Source organism: Gopherus evgoodei, chromosome 5, assembly GCF_007399415.2.
Source record: "Gopherus evgoodei ecotype Sinaloan lineage chromosome 5, rGopEvg1_v1.p, whole genome shotgun sequence".
Classification (NCBI taxonomy): domain Eukaryota; kingdom Metazoa; phylum Chordata; order Testudines; family Testudinidae; genus Gopherus; species Gopherus evgoodei.
Genome location: NC_044326.1, coordinates 17237770 through 17261614, shown reverse-complemented (window position 1 = coordinate 17261614; position 23845 = coordinate 17237770). Strand labels below are relative to the sequence as shown.

At 44.0% G+C, this 23845-nt stretch overlaps 1 protein-coding gene across 7 annotated transcripts in view; it reads left to right on the top strand.

Moving 5' to 3' along the window:
• Positions 1-23845, top strand: part of FAM53A (family with sequence similarity 53 member A) — a 104082-nt gene that overhangs the window by 20662 nt on the left and 59575 nt on the right. For 6 of the 7 annotated variants that reach the window (XM_030563758.1, XM_030563759.1, XM_030563760.1 and 3 more), the window contains exons 2-3: positions 8121-8376; positions 22754-22808. In XM_030563758.1, the coding sequence (XP_030419618.1) occupies positions 8299-8376; positions 22754-22808 (133 nt within the window). In that variant the 5' untranslated portion in view covers positions 8121-8298. Of the gene's footprint in view, positions 1-8120; positions 8377-22753; positions 22809-23845 lie in introns of those variants that run through there. The other variant, XM_030563761.1, reaches the window with a different exon arrangement.

Genomic DNA, 23845 nt, shown 5'->3' with positions numbered 1-23845 from the left:
ATTGGTTTTGAATTTGCCTGTTTAGTGCTATCGAAAGGAGGGTTGTGTCCCACCTTATAAAATAACTGGAAGGGGGTGATCCTCCTAGGAAGAATTGATATATTTGTGACAATGGCCTGAAGACATAAAGAATAGAACTTTTAGTAAGCAATAATATATTGAGGAACACTTTAAAAATCTTCTGACTGTATTGAAATATTTCAGTTTCCATGTAAGACTCCTGTGCCAGTACAGGCAGTGGGTTTTACACCTCCTTTCCAGAAGGGGGAGATGGGTTAAAAAACAGACCAAGCTTCACTTGTGCACCTCTCCTGCATGAGGGGTTTATTGGCTGCCTGCACTGCCAGGAAGCTAGCTTTCTGGATGCTCTTTGGTTTGGTTTAAAATGTATAATTTTCTCTCTCCCCTACCCCTCCATCCACTTGTAGGTTTTCCCTGTCTAACACAGAAGGCTTTGAGTGAGGCTTAGTGGCATGGTTCTTAGGCACTGTCTTCTGATCTTATGCACTTTACTCCCTTTGAGTACAAAGGCCAGGTCAGAAAACACCAGCTCCTGCTGAGTACAGCAATATCGTGAACCTGTGTTTGGTGGCACAAGCTTTGTTGTCTTGCAGGCAGACTTGCCCATCCAGACTGTGGGAGGTAGGTAAGCAGTTGCCAATCTGTGTAGGATGTAATCTCTAATTTGAGTGTATTATTATTTATTATTTTTTATTTTTATTTTTGTGCTGCTTTTCTCCAGTTGCTGGAGTGGACCCTCTGTTGCTATTGCTTGCTGAAGATCTAGGATCAGACTTTCCTCTGCTACAGGAAATGGGTCTTGGCCTAGCAGTCTTTATAGGTTCTGGATTCCATGGCAACTTGGCTGAGTTTAGCTCTCAAAGGTGCATTTAATGTATTCTCTTCATCCCTTTTTTTCTGAGCCAATGACCCCCTGAGTCTTAATTCTTCAAATCTAGTGTAGCTGACCCACTGGATAACAGAGTATTTTTTAGAGCAATTGATATATCTTCTTCTATTGTAGACCTACTTCTGAAGTCATTCACATGCTTTGGGCTTCTCCAGTCTTGATACTATCTGAAAATTAAAATCCGTATTTCTCACTTCATACAAACAAAATGTCTCTTCAAATATTTATAAATATTTTTTTCTCCTCACTCCCCTTCTAATGTATAGCATACCTAGCTGAACACTGCATAGAAACTTAAAATTCTGTGGCATGTTGTGGAAAGCATTGTGTGGAGAATTTGCTTTTTTGTAGCTTAAGTCACTGATTCTCTTAACTGAAGACACTTGGAACATAAATATTTTGTTAGGTGCCTTGTATTTTTTGGTTCAGTTCCTAGTTTTTGACATTAAGGTTATGCTTACTATCTTTTTGTATAATTTTTTTATACAATGTTTGTGCAAGCCAGGGAAACAGTAACTGCTGCTTAAGTAGGATTTGCTAGCTAGATGTTAAACAGTATATCTGGTCAGCACAAATAGAGCCTACAAACCTTATTTTTAACTATGGATAGGACATCAGTTCTGTCCCACTGCTTTCTGAAATCATCTTCTGGCTCGTAAAAGGAGAATAACATTAAAAAAAAAAAAGACTTTCCCATATTAAGTAAGGATCCCAGTAGTACTTTCTAGACCTGGTGGTTCATGAGAATCAAGCCCCTGGTATAGCAGTAATACTTCTGGCATTTTGGCCCCAGGGCTAAATACTGGAAATGTACTAATCCAGTAATATTATTGTAGTAGTAGTAATAAAGGCTTCATTAGAAAACGACAGGGATCGAAAACTACATAGATCTGGAACTTCTGTAGTCAGTCTTAGACTTGAACCAAAAAGCCCTACTGATCCAAGGAATTGCCTCTTTTTTTGGTTTGTTTTTTTGTTTTTGTGTCACGAATACCCCAGGGCTAAACTTAAAGTACTTTGGAATTTTAATCCTGCCAGGTCATGAGCTTTTAGAGTTTATAAAAACATATTTTGGTTACCATCTTGATATCTTTTCTTTCACTGAAATTCTGATATGAATTTGGAAGCTGCTCTCTTTGAAGAGAAGTTGCTAGCATATAATGGTTTCTCTGTGATAACTGGTTTGGAATACCACTTTTCTGATGGCATAAAACATACATTTATAACTTTAGCAATTAATAACAGATGGACTTCTTACATGGCAGTAGGAGTAAAGCAAGACTGGGGGGTTGTGGGGAGAGGGCAGGTAGGTGAAAGCAGTGTAGTAATCTGAGATGTTCTGCTTGGTGCATTACTTGTTGATGTGTCCAGGCAGCCTACGGATACGCAATCAAGGATCTGTTGTTGGAGTCTGCTGCCCAAGTCAAGTCTAGACTGGGGGACAGGTTGTTCAACAACTACAAGGCTTGGGGAAACAATAACCATAGATAAATGCGTTCTGAGAGCTGTGGGATTAGAATATGCCATCCAGTTCCTAAACCATCTCCTCCCTTGCCCCATCCCTTTTGAGGGGTACTTCACATAAGTTACTGCTGCTTCAGCAGATTTAAGACTCAGGTTTGGGAACCATAGAAAATGTTGCCCTTCATCATTTGGGGAAAGGGATTCTATTCCCATTACTTCCTGATTCACAAGTTCAAGGTACGGGGTCAGACCTATTCTCGACCTTTGAAGTCTCAACATTATATCAAATATGAAATTCTACATGGAAACCCTAATTCTAATTCTTCCTGTATTGGATCACAATGACTTGCTTGCTGCCCTTGATCGTCAAGAACCCTACTTTCATGTAGCAGTTATGCGAAGCCCTAGGAAGTTTCTGAGATTTGTTGACCCACCACTACATTATCTATACACAGTACTCCCTTTGGCCTGCCCTTAACCTTGTGTGTGTCTACCAAATGCATGACTGTAACAGCAGCCTATGTCAGGAAAACAGGGATTCACATCTTCCCTTATCTGAATGATTGGCCAGTGAGGGGCAAGTCCAAAGATCAAGTTCACCATCAAGTCTGGTTCATACTATGTCTCTTATTGGCTGAGGCTGATTTTGAACAAAGGGAAATCCACATTAATTACAAAACAAAAAAGTGAATTTCATTGGGGCCCTACTAGAGTGTGAGGGCCTTTCTCTCGCACAAGTTGTTTCAGACAATTTGCTGTCTATGTCCGTGTCTCAGATCTTCACCTCTCAACCACTGTTTGGGTATGCTTGACATTGCTAGCCTAAATGGCTTCATGTGCTTATGTAGTTCAACATTGAATATCAGGGTTGAAAGGGACCTCAGGAGATCTAGTTCAACCCCCTGCTCAAAGCAGGGCAAATCCCCAGACAGTGGTGGTGTTTGGTGTTGTTTTTTTTTTTAAACCACAGTTCCCTAATTGTCCCGCTCAAGGATTTGAATTTACAACCCTGGATTTAGCAGGCCAATGCTCAGACTACTGAGTTATCCCTTCTCCCCCCGTGTGAGGTTGTGCTTCCATACTCTGCTTCCATACTCTGCAAGGATGGCTGAAATTGATATGTTTCCCAAATTATTAATTTTTGAATAGCCTAGTCTGAGTACCTTCAGCAGTTTTGGAGTCCCTAGAGTGGTGGGCAGATCAGAACAATGTATAGAAGTGTGTATCCTTTGCTTATCCTCCACCAGCCAGAACTGTAATTACCGATGGCTTAACAGTAGGTTGGGGACCACATCTATAGATTTCAAAAGCACAAAATTCGAAACAGATATGAGGAAATAGGTTGTGCTTTTTTATAGTGTAACTAATAGTAGCCAGTGGAACTTGCTGCCACAAGATATTGAGTCTGATTTTGTTAGGATTTAAAAAAGTATCTGTTTTGGTAGATGGTCTATCAGTATAAATTGAGACCATCTACAGTAATATTTTAGGGGAATTTTTTTTTCTTTTAGAAGAGAAACACACATACTTAATGCCATTAACTACTAACTGACAAGGTTAAGAAGAAATTACTCCATTGGTAGCTTGGACAATTAATTTTTTTCTAAGGCATTAGCATCCTGACTCAGTAGCCAGTATCAGAAATGGCAAAGCAGACTGGGATTAGAACGCTGTGCTGCAGTAGTTTGCCTAGCAAGGGGTCTGAATTGGAAGGGGGAAGGAAAAATTGTTGAAGCTTTGGTTTGGTGGAATGAACCGCTCTAATCTATGAATGATATAAAGAACTGTGGATACCTATGTATGAGAACATGTCAGTTAACATACAGGTTACCTCAAAATAGACACCTTTGTAAGAAAACTTCAGTTTTTAGCAGTGGTCTGAGTGCTGTCGTAGCCACACTGAGCTGTCTACTGCAATCTCTCACTCTGTGATTACCTAGTGCTGAAAGCTGGGATTTCCCAACAGGAATGGCAGGAGCTGAAATCTAGTAGAAAGTTAAACGAATTAGTCCAACTAATGTAATTTATCATCTTTATAGTACATACTCTATCTTCCACAGCTTTGGTAAATTTAGTAACTTCTCACAGGTAACTGTACTGAACATATGTCTCTCTCTCTCCTTTTTTTATTTTTATTTTTTAACAGGTTCACTTTAAATTTCACAGTAGGATCAGTTTTGGTTGAAGGAGTGTGTGATGGGTGGGGGGGAGAAGGAGGGAAGATACAAACTAGACCTATATCTATGCTTATGGTTCAGTCTTAGTAATGACAGTATATATGAAGGAAAATATAAACAGTGTAAATTGCCCAGTAGCAGAAAATTGCCTTAATGAGTCTCTACTAAAAAAAAAGTAACTTGCCCATCTTTGTGACTATCTGGAACTAATAAAGGTGACAACTCCCGGATGACTGGTTGCTTAATCTGAGTTTGAAATAGTGTGCCATGCTAGTTCAAGAATTCTTTTTCTGGATTTAAGTCATGGTCTGGAATGTCCAATTGATTAAAAACTAGTATCCAATAGCCTTATCCCCTCCACTTACTTTGCATAATAAGATGCATTAATTGAACTAAGGTTTTAGTTTCTACAATATGATGCAAAGAAAAATCTTTAGTATCTAGTCTTGTTTTAGCTGGTACTTTCTGTATCCACTATGTAAATGTTCCTTTGTATATCATCAGTCACTTTTTTTCCTCTGCTAGTTTGATTGGATTTGCCTACCTGTCCTTTCTAAGCAGGTGATTTTGTAAGTTTTTGCACGATTCTACTTAAAGAAGAAAAGGGAAAGGAGGTGAAATGAAGCTGCAGCAGAAAAGCTTAGCAAGAGTTGGTGGCTGCTCTCCTGGAGTAATTTTCCTATGATAGTTTTTTAATCTGAAAGTCTTTGCATTAATCATAGATGATTAGGATTGGAAGGGACTTTAGGAAGTCATCTAGTTCAGCCCCCTGCTCAAAGCAGGACCAATCCCCAAATGGCCCCCTGAGGGATGGAACTCACAACACTTGCTTTAGCAGGCCAATGCTCAAACCACGGAGCCATCTGTCCCCGCTAAAATATGTAAAAATGAAATATTTTTTAATAACATGCTCATCTGAATTGATGGAAGCATAGTAAATGGCAAAACCCAACTTCAGATAAAATGCTGCTGCTTTCTAGACTTTTGAGTCAGATTCCTTTTCTTGGTTATGCTTGCTTACTTCCAGTGAAGTCAGTCAGGTTGCCTGTGCATAACAGCAGAATTTGGCCATGTGCGTGCATCTATAGATAAGAGCATCAGAATATGAAAGCAGCCTTAAATTGTGTTGTATGGTATACTTTACTTCGGTTTAAAAAAACACCACACCCTTCTCACTGATGAGTGCATCAGTGCTCTGTAGGAGTTTTTCAATTTCTGATTCAGAGATTTGATTGGATTTCAGGAGAGGCACTGGCAAATGTTTTGAGTCTTGGGTGCTTATAAAGGATGACAGCATTGTGCTTTTAGCTTGCATTTCTGTAGAAACAGACCAATGAAGCTGCACAGCTCCTAGGAAGCATTCAAGTGTTTGTCTTAGCCTAAACAATACCTACTTCATGGCAACTAAAATCAGAGTGGAGCGAAGGGCAGGAAGAGTGACAGCAGCGTATTTATATTATCCCAACAATTTTACTGTTTCCAAAGAAAACTGCTGTTATGTAGGGCTATAATATGAAATTATATTCTCAGGATTACTTCTAGGTGACAGGTTTAAAGATAATCAGGCAGTATTGTATGGGTAATACCTAGGTTTTAAATGGTTTTAACTTAAGTCAAGTACCCAAATAACCTCTGGCTTACTGTTAACAGTTATTCAAAAAAACTATTAGTATATGTGGAAAATACTGGACATATTTAAAATATAAATACAATATATTGAAGTATGTTTGTAATATAAATTTACAAAATAATCACTTCTTTTCCAATATTCCTTAAATTAATCTGTTTTTATCACAAATTGTATGCAGTGTTGTTGCTGTGTCGGTCAGTTAGAGACAAGGTAGGTGAGGTATTGTCTTTTATTGGATCAACTTCTATGGATGAGAGAGACGAGCTTACACAGAGCTCTTCTTCAGGTCTGGGAATGTACTCAGAATGTCACCGCTAAACACAAAATGGAACAGATTGCTTACCATACATGGTTAACACACGTTTCAATAAAAGACATTACCTCACCCACCTTGTCTCCTTTATCACAAATACAATTTTTTTTGTTTTAAGTATCCTATTGAATGCAAACAAAACTTGTTGATGGTTTGGTGCCTCTTTTAATTTGGTGAGTCTCTTCCTGTTTGGCCATTCCCAACATTGCAAAACAATTCTGAAGAGTAAACAGTCTTTGGTTACTTTACATTTGACTTGCATCTCTGAATATGTGCTTGGGTATAAATAGCTCTCTGTTCCAGTTTTGTATAAATGCAAGTGAAGCATCTCTTCCTGATGCTTCACAAAGCACATGGTTTAAAGTGAATCCGTCTGACTTATTAATCGTTTTTATTTGGTACTATAAATTTACATGATGTGTTTACAAAGGCAGTATGATGTGTCCCTACACTGAAAAGCTGACAGTCTGAAATAAGTAAGCTAAGATATGGGACAACAGTTCACTGAAGGTTGGGTGTAGAGAAATTATTGCTGAGACAAAGGTAGAAGTGAGTTTGGAAGCCTAGATGGGGGCAAGGGAAAAGATGGAAAACCAAAAAAGAAGAGAGATTTACATCATTGCATGGAGAAGTGCAAGGAACAAGAGGAGAGTTTAGAGCAAATGAGCAAAGATGATGGGGGTGGCTTTGATAAGACTGTTCTTGATGTAAGTAGGTAGCTAATGATCTTCGAAGAAGAGGCATGATGAAAGAGAGGTTACTTTTTGGGCATTGGTGATAGTAGGGATAGCAAAAATAAAGGTAGGTAAGGGATGACCAGGGCACAGCATGTACAGCGGTGAGCTTACTGTTGGTTTCTCTTTATTGCTAACCAAGGAAATGTTCTCTTCAATTTAAAATGTGTATTTGAATGCACATTTACCTTTCCAGTCAGCTTTGTTTTACAACTCTAAGATCCAATTTTAGCTGAAGATCAGTAATTATAATTTATAAATATACATTTTTATAAGCATTATTGGTCTCTATACATCTACCTAGAAATATAGAGAAGCAGAAAATATATTAAAAAAAACAACAACCCTCTATCCCGTTCTGTTCATACATATAAAAATCTTTCAGCTAGATCTGCCAGAGGGGCATATTTGGGAAACATAATATCCATTATGTTGAATAGCCTGAATATCTTTCCTGTTTAACGACACAAGATTCTACATTTGTTTGTCCTTCCTCTTATATAAACTTGCTTTTTTACACACCTGTCACTAATTTTGCTTTAGTGATTTTTTTGTGATAAAAAGGAGTCTATCGATAGAGTGTAATGGTTGCTATATAGAATGTCTTGCGGGAAGGGAGAAAAATAAGGGCTGACGAGCAAAATTACTGAGATGTGATTTCCGCCTTTGTGGTGGTAATTGTCAGCGATCAGTATAACGCAGTAGGAGCCATACCTGGTGAAATGAGATCTGTAATCTGTGAGGCAAGGGAAAAAAATGCAAGAAAAATTTGGGGGTACTAACATCTTTGGCTATATGTGAAAGGTCCTTAAATATAAATCCAGTTATTGTAAAGAATTTAGTGGGTTCAAAACTGACTTTTTTTTTTTCTTCCCCCTTCCTTCCCTCCAAGTTTACAGAAAAGCAGACATGATACGCTGAAGGCCTTTGGATATAAACTCTGGCAGTAAGATGGAAGCATAAATCTTGAGATTTAGAACAGAACCAGAAATGGCTCACAAATACTGAAACAGGATACAGAGGAGCCTCCAACGCTTCCCAGTGTGAGCAGTGGCAAAGGGACAACTACCATGGTAACACTAATAACAGAAAAGCTGCAGAACCAGAGCTTGGATGATCTGACCTGTAAAACGTACAATATTCACCTGGTAAGGACATGCTAAATTACCATGTAAGCTTGTTGAAGTAGCAGGTAATAAAGAAGCAGCATTCATAAAATACACACCAAAGCCAAGAACGGAAAATTAAATTAAATTATGGATTTAATTATGGGTGAGAGTTCCTAAATGTAGGAGGGAAGTGAAGGAGGGGTCTTGTGGAAAAAGAATATGTAGTCGTGTAGCTGAAGACTGTATCATAATGCATATGTGCAAGGGAGCCAAATTGAGGTTGCACAGGCAGCCGTAATTCTGTTTCCTAACATTCAAGTGCTTGACTTTGCCACCTTAAAGTTCCCTTAATGTATATGTTTTGTGTGTAACTTGCTTGACATTAGAAGGAAGCAAGGATGGTAAGTGTTGCATTGTAGATCAGGAGAATCTTATTTTTAAATTTCTGTAAAAATTTGCCACTTAAATTTTGTTTGCCTCATGTATTCAGAGAACTTTCTCAAGTAATTTGAATACTAGTTAGAAGGCATGGTTATGTGCTTATGGAGTGTCATGGAGTGTGGGGGAGTCCGGCCCTGCACCCCTCTTCCTGGGACCCACAGTGACTCTTAGCCAGCCAGTAAAACAGAAGGTTTATTGGACAACAGGAACACAGGTTACAGCAGGGCTTGCAGGCACAGTCAGGACCCCTCCACCGAGTCCTTCTGGGCTTTCAGGGTGCTTGGATTCTAGCTAGGATACCCTGAATTCCGCCCACACAGCCCCAAGCCCAAACTCAAACTGCTTCCCTCCTGCCACTCCCTTCCTTTTTTTCCCTTCCCGGGCAAAGGTGTTGACCTTTCCCCTCCCTTACCTAGCTTAGGTTACAGGCCCTGGCATCGTCCATCCCCTAAAGTCCTCCCCTGCTCTCCCATTCCCCACACAGACAGTCCCTACTGCATCACATCTCTCCCCCCTTCGAGACTGAACTGAGCGGGGTCACTCTGCCCAGTGACCTGGGGAAGTTCAAGGTCCCCTCTCCGGGACAACGCATCCGCTGTCAGGTTGGCACTTCGCTTCACATGAACCACGTCCATGTTATAGTCCTGCAGGAGCAGGCTCCACCTCAGGAGCTTGGCGTTGGCTCCTTTCATCTGGTGCAGCCAGGTCAGGGGAGAGTGGTCGGTGTACACGGTGAAGTGTTGCCCAAAGAGATATGGCTTTAGCTTCTTAAGGGCCCACACCATGGCCAGGCATTCCTTCTTGATGGCCGCGTAGCTTTGTTCCCGGGGTAGCAGCTTCTTACTCAGGTACACGATGGGGTGTCTCTCCCCCTTTTTATTCTCCTGCATTAACACCGCCCCCAGTCCCGTGTCTGAGGCATCGGTGAACACCATAAAGGGTTTGTCAAAATTTGGGTTTGCCAGAACTGGGCCACTAACCAGAGCCGCCTTCAGCGCCCGGAAAGCCTCCTGGCACTGCTCAGTCCAGATTACCTTGTCTGGCTTCCCCTTTTTGCACAGTTCAGTGATGGGGCCGGCTATGGCACTAAAGTGGGGCACGAACCTTTGATAGTACCCCGCCATCCCAATAAAGGCCTGGATCTGCTTTTTGGTTTGGGGGGCAGGCCAGTCTTTGATTACCTCCACCTTGGCTGGTTCCAGCTTCAGGCAGCCGCTCCCCACCTGATGGCCCAGGTAAGATACTTCAGCCATCACCACCTTGCACTTCTCAGCCTTGACTGTTAACCCAGCCTTTCGGAGTTGGTCCAGGACTTGTTTAACCTGGGACACGTGGTCCTCCCAGGTTTGGCTGAAGACGCAGATGTCGTCAATATACGCCACGGCAAAACTCTCCATCCCCCGCAGTAGCTGATTCACCAGACGCTGGGAGGTGGCCGGTGCTCCCTTAAGGCCGAAGGGCAGGGTCAGAAACTTATAGAGCCCCAGAGGGGTGATAAAGGCCGATTTCAGCCTGGCATCTGCGTCCAGCGGCACTTGCCAGTAGCCTTTGGTAAGATCCATAGTGGTGAGGTACCGAGCACCTCCCAGCTTGTCCAGGAGCTCATCAGGCCTGGGCATAGGGTAGGCATCAGATACTGTGATGGCACTGAGCTTTCGATAGTCCACACAGAACCGGATTGACCCATCCTTCTTGGGGACTAGCACCACTGGCGAGGCCCGAGGGCTGGAAGATGGCTGGATCACCCCCAAAGCCAGCATGTCCCTGACCTTTCTTTCAAGATCCTGGGCAGTTTTACCAGTGACCCGAAAAGGGGAGCATCTTATAGGGGGATGTGACCCGGTCTCCACCCGGTGGACAGTCAAATTAGTGCGTCCAGGCTGGTTGGAAAACAGCTGTCGGTATAGATGCAGCACCCCCCTGATCTCAGCGTGCTGGCCCGGGGTCAGTTGATCAGAGAGGGGAATTGCCTCCAGGGGGGAACCAGCCTTTGTCCCAGGGAATAGATTTACTAAGGGGTCATTTCCCTGCTCCTCCCAATGTCCACACACGGCCAACACCACATTCCCCCTGTCATAGTATGGTTTCATCATGTTCACATGGTACACCCGACGGTGATGTGCCCGGTTTGACAGCTCCACCACATAATTTACCTCATTTAGTTGCTTGATAACCTTGAAGGGCCCTTTCCAGGCGGCCTGGAGTTTGTTTCTCCTCACGGGGATGAGAACCATCACCTGATCCCCGGTGGCGAAGGCACGGGCTTGTGCTGTGCGGTCATACCAGACCTTCTTCCTCCTCTGGGCTCGGGCCAGATTCTCCCTGGCCAGGCCCATGAGCTCAGCCAGTCTTTCCCGGAAGGTCAGGACATACTCCACCACTGACTCTCCCTCGGGAGCGGCCTTCCCCTCCCATTCGTCCCTTATCAGGTCTAGGGGCCCCCTCACCCGCCTTTCATACAACAGTTTGAAAGGTGAAAACCCGGTAGATTCCTGGGGTACCTCCCTGTATGCAAACAGCAGGTGAGGTAAGTACTTGTCCCAATCTTGCGGGTGCTGGTTCATAAATGTTTTTAGCATTATCTTTAGTGTCCCGTTGAACCTTTCCACCAGCCTGTTGGACTGGGGGTGATACGCTGAGGCCCAGTTGTGCTGGACCCCACATTTCTGCCATAAGGACCGGAGCAGGGCCGACATGAAGTTGGACCCCTGGTTTGTTAAGACCTCCTTGGGGAACCCCACCCCGCTGAAAATTGTTAGCAGCGCATCTGCCACTGTGTCTGCTTCGATAGAGGACAAGGCCACCGCCTTGGGGTAGCGAGTGGCAAAATCCACCACCACCAGGATGTATTTCTTCCCTGACCGGGTCGTCTTGCTGAGGGGTCCCACTATGTCCATGGCCACTTTCTGGAAAGGTTCTTCTATGATGGGTAAAGGCCTCAAAGCTGCTTTCCCCTTGTCCCTGGCAGGGGTCACAGGATTGGCAGTACTGTCGGACATGGGTAAAGACCCCAGGCCAGTAAAAGTTCTGTAGCAGCCTCTGCCTGGTGCGCCGGATTCCCTGGTGCCCTGCGAGAGGGATGTCATGGGCCAGGTACAGCAGCTTGTGACGAAACTTCTGGGGAACCACCAGCTGCCTCCTGATCCCCCATGACTCTACTTCCCCTGGGGGAGCCCATTCTCGGTACAGGAACCCCTTCTCCCACAGGAACCTCTCCTTGCAACCTCTCCTCTTGATCTGTACCGCACTAAGGTCAGCCCGGTCCCTGTGCTTCCGCAAGGAGGGATCTTTCTGCAACTCGGCCTGGAACTCAGCAGCTGGGACAGGGATGGGGACCGGCTCTCTCTTGCTGGCTGGGTCTGAGGCCGCAGCCTCTCTGAACCGTGCCCCTGGGCGTTCCCCGCTCCCTGGGTTAGGGTCCTGCACCTCGGGTCGAGTACCTTCCCCGTTGTCGGGGAGCAGTGCCCTTTGCCGACTCTGACTACGAGTCACGACCAGGGCACTCTGGGTGTTACTAGGCCAGTCCTCGAGGTCCCCTCCCATTAACACGTCAGTGGGCAAATATTGGTGTACCCCCACATCCTTGGGGCCCTTTTTGGCCCCCCATTTCAGTTGTACCCTTGCCACGGGTACCTTGAATGGGGTCCCGCCCACACCCATCAGGGTCAGGTAGGTGTCGGGCACCATCCGATCTGAGGCCACCACATCGGGCCGGGCTAGCGTTACCTCTGCGCCCGTGTCCCAGTACCCAGTGACCTTCCTCCCATCCACTTCCAGGGAAACAATGCACTCTTTCCGGAGGGGCAGCCCCGCGCCCACCCGGTAAACCAAAAACCCGGAACCTGGAGCATCCACAGGTGGTATGTTGCCAGCCCCCCTTTCCTGGGAATGTAGCCTCTCCTCCGATTGGGTTTTTACCCAGTCCACCCTCTGCGGGTTGGGTCTGCTTGGTCTGTCCCTGAGCTTGGGGCACTGGGCCCGTATGTGACCTTGTTGGCCACAGCGATAGCAGCCCATATCTCGTGGGTCCCCTTGAATGGGTTGGAGGGACCTGCCGCTGGATGTTCCCCTTTTGGGGGGGTTCTCCATAGGCCCCCTTTGGGAGGTCCCATGATGACTTTCTCTCTGCGTTGAGGCAGGCCTGCTCCTTCGAGACTCCTCCCTGCCATCCCCTGCCCGACTGTCCACAAATTGGTCGGCCAGCTGACCTGCATGCTGCGGGTTCTCCGGCTTTTGGTCCATCAACCACAGCCTCAGTTCGGACGGGCACTGCTCGTACAGGTGCTTCAGTATGAATAGGTCAAGCAGGTCCTCTTTAGTTTGGGCCCCAGCTGTCCACTTGCGGGCATACCCCTGCGCCCGGTTGACCAGTTGTAGGTATGTGACCTCACGGGTTTTACGCTGGCTCCGGAACTTTTTCCGGTACATCTCAGGAGTCAGCCCAAACTCGCGGAGCAGGGCCTGTTTGAACAGTTCGTAGTCCCCTGCCTCCGCCCCTTTCAGTCGGCTGTACACCTCCACGGCTGTGGAGTCCAGTAAGGGGGTGAGAACTGCGATCCTGTCTGCAGGGTCAACCCTGTGCAGCTCGCAGGCATTCTCAAAGGCCGTCAGGAAGGTATCTATGTCCTCCCCCTCCTTACGCCAGGGCAGCAAGTGCTTATCAAAGCTCTTTGTAGGCTTGGGTCCCCCCTCACTCACCGCAGCCGGGGCCTCACTGCTCCTTAGCTGGGCCAGGTCCAGCTCATGTTTACGCTGTTTCTCCTTCTCCTCCCGCTCATGTTTACGCTGGTTCTCCTCATGTTTATGCTGGTTCTCCTTCTCCTTCCACTCACGCTGGCGCTGGTTCTCCTCATGTTTACGCTGGTTCTCCTCCTGTTTACGCTGTTTCGCCTTCTCCTCCAGCTCTTGCCTCTTTAACTCGAGCTCCCCCCATTTCAGCTCCCTTTCATATTCCAGCTGCCTCCGCTCCACGGATGCCGAGCATTGCCGGGAGGTTCCCCTGCTGGGGGGTGAGCTTCGCCGGGAGGCTCCCCTGCTGGCCGGGGGTGTCACGGTGCCCTCGGTATACACTGGGCTCCTCCCCGCCCTTCCCCTACGCCTGGGGGGAGGGTCTCGGGAAGCCCTCGTCCACCGGCTGACCACTCCCAGCGGGGACAGACACTGGTGCCTGCGCTGCATCTGCCCGGCTGCTTCCCTCAGAGACAGGGCTCCGTTCATTCATGCGGTCTCCCTGCTCCAGCTGGGCAATCAGCTGGTCCTTGGTGCGTCTTCCCGGGCGCAACCCCCTCTGCTTGCATAGCTCCAGCAGGTCGCACTTGCGCCGCTTGGCATACATCCTCCTGCTGGCCACTCACAGGCCGGGGTGCTCGCCGCTCCCCACGGTTTCCAGGGGGACCCCTAGTGCACCAGCCCTTCTTGAGGTCACCACCTCTCTGCCAGGGTCGAGCTGCAGACTCCTTCGCCCTTGGGACCGCTCGCTGCAATCCCCCGGGGGACCCTGTTACTGCAAAGTCCTTCTCACTGGGCACACACTCCCAGGGGTTAATCACCTCTTCGTTTTACTGCTCCCCAGTCACTTACTGCACCCCGTGGACGGCGCTTCCTGTAGTATCTCCCGCCGCTGCCACCAGTTGTCACGGAGTGTGGGGGAGTCCGGCCCTGCAACCCTCTTCCTGGGACCCACAGTGACTCTTAGCCAGCCAGTAAAACAGAAGGTTTATTGGACAACAGGAACACAGGTTACAGCAGGGCTTGCAGGCACAGTCAGGACCCCTCCACCGAGTCCTTCTGGGCTTTCAGGGTGCTTGGATTCTAGCTAGGATACCCTGAATTCCGCCCACATAGCCCCAAGCCCAAACTCAAACTGCTTCCCTCCTGACACTCCCTTCCTTTTTTTCCCTTCCTGGGGAAAGGTGTTGACCTTTCCCCTCCCTTACCTAGCTTAGGTTACAGGCCCTGGCATCGTCCATCCCCTAAAGTCCTCCCCTGCTCTCCCATTCCCTACACACAGTCCCTACTGCATCACATGGAGGCCTTGAGAAGATATGATGAAATGCTAGAATGCTTTGTCTGCAAAGATAATGCATGATTTTCTTGCGGCAGAGATGCCCCAATTGTAGCCTTCATTTATTCACCTAGTCCTACTGCAGGAAATGTAAAGCAGCAAACTTTTGTTCTTTTCTTTTTTCTTCTTTTAAAAGATATGTAGAACACACAGCTTTGTGGTGAATTATGGTATGTCTTTGAGTGGGGGCAATCTGCTACACCAGGGGTGGGCAAACTTTTTGGCCTGAGGGCCACATAGGGGTTGCAAAACTGTGTATGGAGGGCCAGGTAGGGAAGGCTGTGCCTCCCCAAACTGCCTGCCCGCCCCACTTCCCACCCCCCTGTCAGAATCCCTGACTTATCCAAATCCTCTGACCCCCCCCGTCCCTAACTGCCCCCCTGAGACTCCACCCCCTACCCAACACCCTCTGCTCCCTGTCCTCTGACTGCCCTGACCCCTATCCCCACCCGCACTCCCTTACAGGCCCCCTGAGACTCCGTCTATCCCCCTCCCAGAACCTCCGCCCCATCCAGCCGTCCCATGCCCTTGTTTATTTGAATTGTTTTTCTGTAAGGTCACATTGTAAATGAAAAGCAGGTAGCATTAGCTCATGTAGATGTAAATAAACTTGTTTGTCTTAGCAATTAATTGAACAAGAAGTAGGACTTAGTTAACTTGTGTGCTCTAAAGTTTTACATTGTTTTATTTGAGTGCAGTTAGGTTTAAAAAAAAATCTACATTTGTAAATTGTACTTTCACAATAGAGATTGCACTACAGTAATTGAGGTGAATTGAAAAATACTATTTTTTACATGCAAATATTTGTAATAAAAATAATATAAAGTGAGCATTGTACTGTTTGTATTCTTTGTAATTGACATACATATATTTGAAAATGTAGAAAAAGATCCAAAAATTTATAATAAATTGATATTCTGTTGCTGTTTAACAGTGCAATTAAAGAGGCTATAAATCCCGACTAATTTTTTAATCTCATTAATTTGTTTTGCATTAATCATTTGAGTTAACTACAATTAATTCACAGCCCTAATTAAATTATATTTGTTGCCAAGTTTGAAAGAGTCAAACCATTGAACTGGTGGAAGTCACTGGCTTAAGCGCCTATCACCAGAAATTGTTGAAGTGCTAACCTAGCTTGTGACAGCAGTTCTCTCTTCTGCAGGTGCGGAAGAATATTTTCCTCTTTTCAGTTCATTCAACTAGTTCAGGTCAGTTACTAGTTCATCCCAAGTTAAGAAACCAATTGGGATTTTAAAAAGCTGGAAGATTTTGTTTTTTCCCCTTTCAATCTGCAAATAAAATGGTGTGAAAAGATGAGATCAACTAGTTCAAAAATCTTGAACATAGTGGAGAGAAATAATCAGTTCAATAACTACAGGTAATACTTCCATTCAATAAATCAGCTACCTTTAAATGAAAAACACATTTAATAAACTAACTTATGTATCCAGCATCTTTAAGATGCTTCATTTAGCTAAAATAATTATAATGCTGCTCTGGTGCATTTTAATTGAATTTCCATCCAAAAGAGTTTGACACAAATCACAAATGAAAAATGAATCATCATATAATAAATAGGTGCCCAGGCTCCCTGTACAGTCCTAACATATCAGTCCCATTTTCAAATGTCGTATTAAAAAAAAGTGATTTAAGCATCAGAATAAATGTAAGTTATGTAAGCAATCACATAAGCTTAAATTTGTATAGTTATGATTTATCCTCTTGGTTACCAAAAAACCCATTCAATTTAATGTAAAATGTTATAATTGGTTCTAAATCAACATTTTTAATAGGTTGCTTTTTACTGGTTGGTAACTTTCTTTAGACAAATAGCAAAAAAGTGCTTTAATTATTTGGGGGGGCATGTAAAACAAATAGTGCATTTGATTTGCAAAATTGATGCTCTTCTGAAAAAGGTGGTAGACATTTCATTAGTCATGACATTCTGGCCATTTGATTTTTGGAACTAATATTCTGATTCAAAAACACTGACTGATTTGTGTACAGAAAGTTTTCAGTGCCCAACACTTCTAAAAATCAGATCACAGGTTTCAAGAGGACTTTGGGTGTGCTGAGTATGAAGAATTGGATCCTGAGGTAGGAGATTTACTGGTGAGTGGAATACTCAAGAGAAGGCTAGATAGCTCTTCCAGTAGCTGGGAGAGAGCATGGACTCAAGGGCCAAAAGGGGAACTAGTAGCATTGATGTCTTATTGTCTCGCCCTTTTGTCCTTTAGGAAGAAGAAGCCATAAAACCAGGGGCCATACTAGTGAGTCAGAAAGGCGTGCTCTGCCTGGGTTCTGTGATCTTTTTACCTGGAACTATCAATTTAGACTTGGTCATTTCTGGCTGATATGAAAGTATATCTACAAAATGTGCTGAAAATACAGTGCAATCCCCTTGGGTTGAGGGTGTGGCCAGTGAGCTTTGTAAACTTTTTTTTTCCTTGAGCAAATGTGGCTGACATACAGAATAAGTTTATCCAAGCTGGTAAGAATCGTCGGAGGTTTTGTCTGCTGGTATTGCTGCTTTTGGTCTGATGGTTCTCATGTTGGCTGCTTTTTTTTAAAATGAGTTCTTTTTATTTATTTATATTTTCTTCATGGAAGTTTGCTATGGTATGTGAAGTAAGGAAGGAAATGCTGAATGGCAGTAACTATGACTTCAAGTTTTAGGATATTGACAGGCGAGTGTGAATGTCTTTGGACTCATAGCCAAGATAGGAGAAGGCTTTTAAATGAGCCAGCACTACTTCGGCTTGTTTGTATAGAAAAATTTGCAGTAGAAGGGTCTCCTGGACCCAACCACCAGTGGAAAAATTTGAAGGCTAGATTTGGGAGATGGCTTAATTAAATATCCCTTGTTACATTGACAGTGCATGGGCATTTGAAGGCTCATACAGTAAAGGTCTTATCACGGTGGTATCTTAGTGCATGCACAAAGGACCCAATAACTTCTTCTCGCTTTCCTTGATGGTATGTTGTCCCCACACTGCCATGTGCTGTTCCTGCCCTCTGCCTTGTCTTGCTCCCCGAGCCTCCTGCTTGCTGGGCAGGGGGCGGAAGGTGGGGAGAGGAGGGATCATGTCAGGTTGTCCCCCTCCCCCTCTGCTCAGACACTCCGCTTACCCCTTCTCCATATAGAGCAGAGTGGGGACACAGACAGAGAGCTTGGGGCAGCAGCTGCTGTCTCAACTTCCTGATCCACTTAAAAAGACAATGCATTTCAGGGTACGTCTATACGACAGGATTATTCTGATTTTACATAAACCGGTTTTGTAAAACAGATTGTATAAAGTCGAGTGCACGCGGCCACACAAAGCACAATAATTCGGTGGTGTGCGTCCATGTACCGAGGCTAGCGTTGATTTCTGGAGCTTTGCACTCTGGGTAGCTATCCCGTAGCTATCCCATAGTTCTCGCAGTCTCCCCCACCCATTGCAATTCTGGGTTGAGATCCCAATGCATGATGGTGCAAAAACAGTGTTGCGGGTGTTTCTGGGTAAATGTTGTCACTGATTCCTTCCTCCATGAAGGCAACGGCAGACAATCATTTTGCGCCCTTTTTCCCTGGATTTCCCTGGCAGACGCCATAGCATGACAACCATGGAGCCCATTTTGCCTTTTGTCGCTGTATGTGTACTGGATGCCGCTGACAGAGGTGATACTGCAGCACTACACAGCAGCATTAATTTGCCTTTGCAGGGTAGCAGAGATGGTTACCAGTTGTTCTGTACCGTCTGCTGTGGCATTGTAAATTGGCGATGAGATGACGGTTATCAGTTGTTCTATGCTGTCTGCTGTTGTCATGGGTGCTCCTGGTTGACCTTAGCTGAGGTTGGCCAGCGGCGCAAAGACAACAATGTTTATGTTGTATCTAAAAATAGTCAGTCCTGCCTAGAATATGGGGCAAGTGTACTAGAGAACCAGTGTACCAGAGAGCACAGCTGCTCCGTGTCAGATCCCTCAGAAATGATGAGCTGCATGCCATTCTAGGGGATGCCCCTGCAACAACCCCACCCATTGCTTCCCTCCTCCCCCAACCTGCCTGGGCTACCGTTGCAGGGTCCCCCCATTTGTGTGATGAAGTAATAAAGAATGCAGGAATAAGAAACGCTGACTTTTTAGTGAGATAAAATGAGGGGGAGGCAGCCTCCATCTGCTATGGTAGTCCAGGCAGGACATTAAATGGTGAGGGGGAGAGGAGCCCAGCATCCTGCTGCTATGATAGTCCAGGCAGTACAGAATCTTTTATTAAACATGAAAGGGGAGGGAGGCTGATGGAGCTCAGCCCCCAGTTGCTATGATGACGGTTACTAGCCGTTCTGTACCATCTGCTGGGAATAACCGGGAGTCATTCCTATTTCTACCCAGGTGCTCCCAGCTGACCTCACCTGAGGCCAGCCAGGAGCACTCACGGGATGATAAGGACGACTACCAGTCCTTCTGCACTGTACCGTCTGCCACCGGGAAAGGGAGGGGAGAGGATGCTGCTGTTCAGTGCCGCAGCACCGTGTCTACCAGCAGCATGCAGTAGACATACGGTGACACTGAAAAAAGTCAAACTATTTTTTTCCCTTTTCTTTCGTGGGGTGGGTAAATTGATCAGATATATCCTGAACCACCCCAAACAATGTGTTTGACCCTACAGGCATTGGGAGCTCAGCCAAGAATGCAAATGCTTTTTGGAGACTGCGGGGACTGTGGGATAGCTGGAGTCCTCAGTCCCCCCTCCCTTCCTCCATGAGCGTTCATTTGATTCTTTGGCTTTCCGTTACGCTTGTTACACAGCACTGTGCTGTGGACTCTGTATCATAGCCTGGAGATTTTTTTCAAATGCTCTGGCATTTCGTCTTCTGCAACGGAGCTCTGATAAAATAGATTTGTCTCCCCATACAGCGATCAGATCCAGTATCTCCCATACGGTCCATGCTGGAGCTCTTTTTGGATTTAGGACTGCATTGCCACCCGTGGTGATCAGAGCTCCACGCTGAGCAAACAGGAAATGAAATTCAAAAGTTTGCGGAGCTTTTCCTGTCTAGCTGGCCCGTGCATCCAAGTTCAGATTGCTTTCCAGACACAATGGTGCACTGTGGGATACCACCCGAGGCCAATACTGTCGATTTGCGGCCACACTAACCCTAATCCGACATGGCAATACCGATTTCAGCGCTACTCCTCTCGTCGGGGAGGAGTACAGAAACCGATTTTAAGAGTCCTTTATATCAATATAAAGGGCCTCGTGTGGACGGGTGCAGGGTTAAATCGGTTTAACGCTACTAAAATCGGATTAAACACATCGTGTAGACCAGGCCTAAGAGTGGGTCAGCATACTTAAAGGGCCAGTGTGCATTTCTCTCTTAGACACGCACCTTGTGTGTGGGAATCTCTCTGCATACTATCTGCCCTTCCCCCCGATTCCTGCTGCCTTGTAGAATGTGAGGCTACATTAAAAACAACGTGTTAACCCTTGAGGGCTCAGCCGAGTGCTAGTTCATTGTTTAGCACAGGGTTCTCAAACTGGGGGTTGTGAGCCTATACTCCAAACCCTGCTTTGCCTCCAGGATTTATAATGGTGTTAAATATATAAAAAAGTATTTTTAATTTTTATGGGGGGAGTAGCACTCAGAGGCTTGCTATGTGAAAGGGGTCACCAGTACAAAAGTTTGTGAACTACTGTGCAGCAAGGCATTCCCAGGGAAATATCCCATCCTTTTCCACCCTCTAACTTCACCACCTCAACCAAGCTTCACAATCATCATAGTTGTGAACAGTATTAAATACTGTGGGTATATCTATATAATATATAGGTTTTTTGGTCTGGTGAAAAAAATTCCCCTGGAACCTAACACTTCCCCCCCTTTACATTAATTCTTATGGGGAAATTGGATTCGCTTAATATCGTTTTGCTTGAAGTCGCATTTTTCAGGAACGTGACTACAAGGTTAAGTGAGGAGTTACTGTATTGTCATTCTGTGCACACTTGCTTCTCAAAACAATGGTGTGAGTTCCTATCTCAAATTAGTAGATAGAACAGAAAAGCACCTCACTTAGTTTAGCACAATGAATTATATTACATATTAATAAACTTATAGACTATGTAACTGGGAATATTCAGTTTTACAAGATGAACATGAATGAAATAATGCTCCCTACCAGTCTCAAGATTAAAACTTTGAAACCTAAATTAGTCCTGGGATCCTGAGACTCTTGCTGTTTCTGGAAAAAAAAATTGTGTTTTTATTAAGTAGCTAGTTCCAAATGCATTTGCAGATATAAAAAATATAGGATAAAAAGTATAGACAAAAGTCTATAAGACATGCAGGCATTTTAGTGGGGTAGGATATTTTTAAAGAAAGCAAACTGTCCTTGCATTACTCAGTATCTTAGTTGTGAATGTGAAATTCAAGGTTTTAAAGCTGCCAGTTGCACTTTGGTGGTAAACAGCAAAAATGCTCCATTGCCCAAGGATGTTTACTTAAAACTGAACTTGTATCTGGAAGGAAGCCTCTGAACAATACTATCTTTTTTTTGGCTTACTACCAAAAACAAGATCCAAAAAAAGCTTTTAAAAAAAGGGCAGGTTTTTTAAATTATCAGTCCTTCCTCCCCATCCCCAGAAAAACTCTACAAGAATCTGAGTTCTAGTAAGGTTATTAATTTGCCTTTTAGTTTTTAGGAGGCTTAATATCAAGCTGCACTACGTATCTGAGACAAATCTAGTCACTTTTCCATCTAAATTTATAATAACTGGGAGAAAAACATTAAGGCCTTGTCTACACTACTGGGGTAAGTCAACCTAAGTTATGATTCTCCAGCTATGTGAATAACATAACTGAAGTCGATGTAGCCTTAGGTTGACTTACCGAAGTGTCTTCACTGCTCTGCATCAGTCGGCTTACCTTACTTTTCTCACGGAGCTGGAGTGCCAGAGTTGACCAGAGAGCGATCTGCCATCAGTTTAGCAGATCTTCACTTTGCATGGATAGTAGCAGCATTGATCTCCCCGGTAGTGAAGAGAAGCAGAGTGTACAAACTGTCCTTACTATGCACTAGATTTGTGTTTCTAAGGATTTTATAGAATGCACATATAGTAACCATGCTTAGAAACCATGTTAACATGATGCATCTGATCAATATTTGTAATGATTTGTATGAAAAACTGTAGCTGTTCTTTGGCAATCAGTAAATTTTATTGTGAAAAATCTACTTTTTAAAGGGCAAAATCCGCAAATCTGCTAAAAGATCAGTAAAACATAGCAAAGTACACTCTTAAAGGGCAACAAATGTTTTTCTCCTATAAATGCCATAATATGTTTATCCAGTCCTTAGTTATGTATTTGAGTCTAAATTTTGTGTTTACCTGAAAGACTGGAATGGCTTTAGTAAAGCTGTTCAGGTATGCTGAATTTGCAATACCATAGGAGCCTGAAAATTCAGGCAGCTTCTTAAATTTCAATTTCCTGCTGTTTTAATAAATTTTAGGTGTGGATCCAAAGCTCTCTCTATTTATTATTTATTTATTTATTGTGGGGAGGGCGGAGTTAGGGATAGATTCATTCAACTTTGGAATTACTTTATTTAGTTCATATTGCAACCCAGGAAATACTTGAAAGCTTTTTGAAAGATATTTTGGATTCTTGTATAGCATTGTACCAAAAAACGAAAACTTAATTTTTTTTTAATTATCAGTAACTTAGACTGAAGAATATAGGTTTTTTTAAGACTCCCAACCAGAAACATGTCATTCCATTTTTTATTATTATTATTATTTATTATAATTATATATATATAAAATAAGAAAACTGGGAAGTACAATATTTTAAATTTTCCTTAAGGCTTGTGCTCACTGCCTTTCACACCATGTATAGTTGTATGGTGTTGAAATTTTTTTCTGATTAATTTCAGTACTCATCTGAGAAGCTGAACAAAAGTGGCAGCTTGTTCCCTTTCGAAATCAATGGTAAGTTTTTTTTTGTTTTGTTTCCCCCCCCCTGAAATCATAGCAGTATTTTACTGAGGTAATTGGTATAGTAAGCAGCCTTTCTATTGAAATAAGGTGGAGGGGATTGGAGCATGCTCTTACAGAGCGTCCTTGCTTATGCGGGTCTTGGAACAATACTGGGAATCACTGGTTGTCAATTTTTGTACTTGTGATCTGCTTTGCATAGTAAAGCCCCTTGTTACATGTTTTTGTTCAATATCTGTTATGTACCCAGTTTTGTCCTGTCAAGACTTTCTTCAAAGCAGAAAACCACACATTAAACTTCTTTACACACCTTCATAAAAATAGGTCTTGGCAATATAGAATAAACCACATATTCGCTCTCAAATATCTGTTAACGTGATGCGAACAATCGAAGTTCATGTCCAGTGTCTTTTGATGTAGGAAAACCTGCATGTATGTGGTGTTTTGTGTGTGTTTTGTTTTTGTCCTTGGATATCTGGTTACTGTTCTATGTTTCTGCTATCTTACTGCCATGTCATGGTTGTATTTTTATATCTTTGATTTATTGATGATGGGAAAAGTTGACATTTTACATCAGCTTAATTTCTTTATAAGGTGTAGTACATTTCATTTACTCAGTGGGATTGTCTCCTGAGATACTGATCTTTTGTTTCTTTGAGGTTTCTGAGGGAACAGCAGTCACACAATCTTACAAACAACACTAGTCTCAGCACATTTACTGTAAAAATCCATCAGTGACTTTGAACAATTATTTCTGTTTTTTACATGAATCGGTCTTTGTAAGAGATCTTAAAACTAGATGCTAACAAAATTTGCATTACATCAGTATCTCAAAGTCACAGACAGGATCAGGGCCTCACTGTATTAGGTGCTTTATTCACACTGAGTTAAGGATGGTTCCTACTCTGAAGAGCTTATAGTTTAAGGCAAAACACATATGACTGTCCTATCTGAAAGACTGGAGGAAGGAGGACAAAGGAATTCTAATTATATATTTGCATAGGCCAGTTGTCTGGACAGTTACAGTTGTA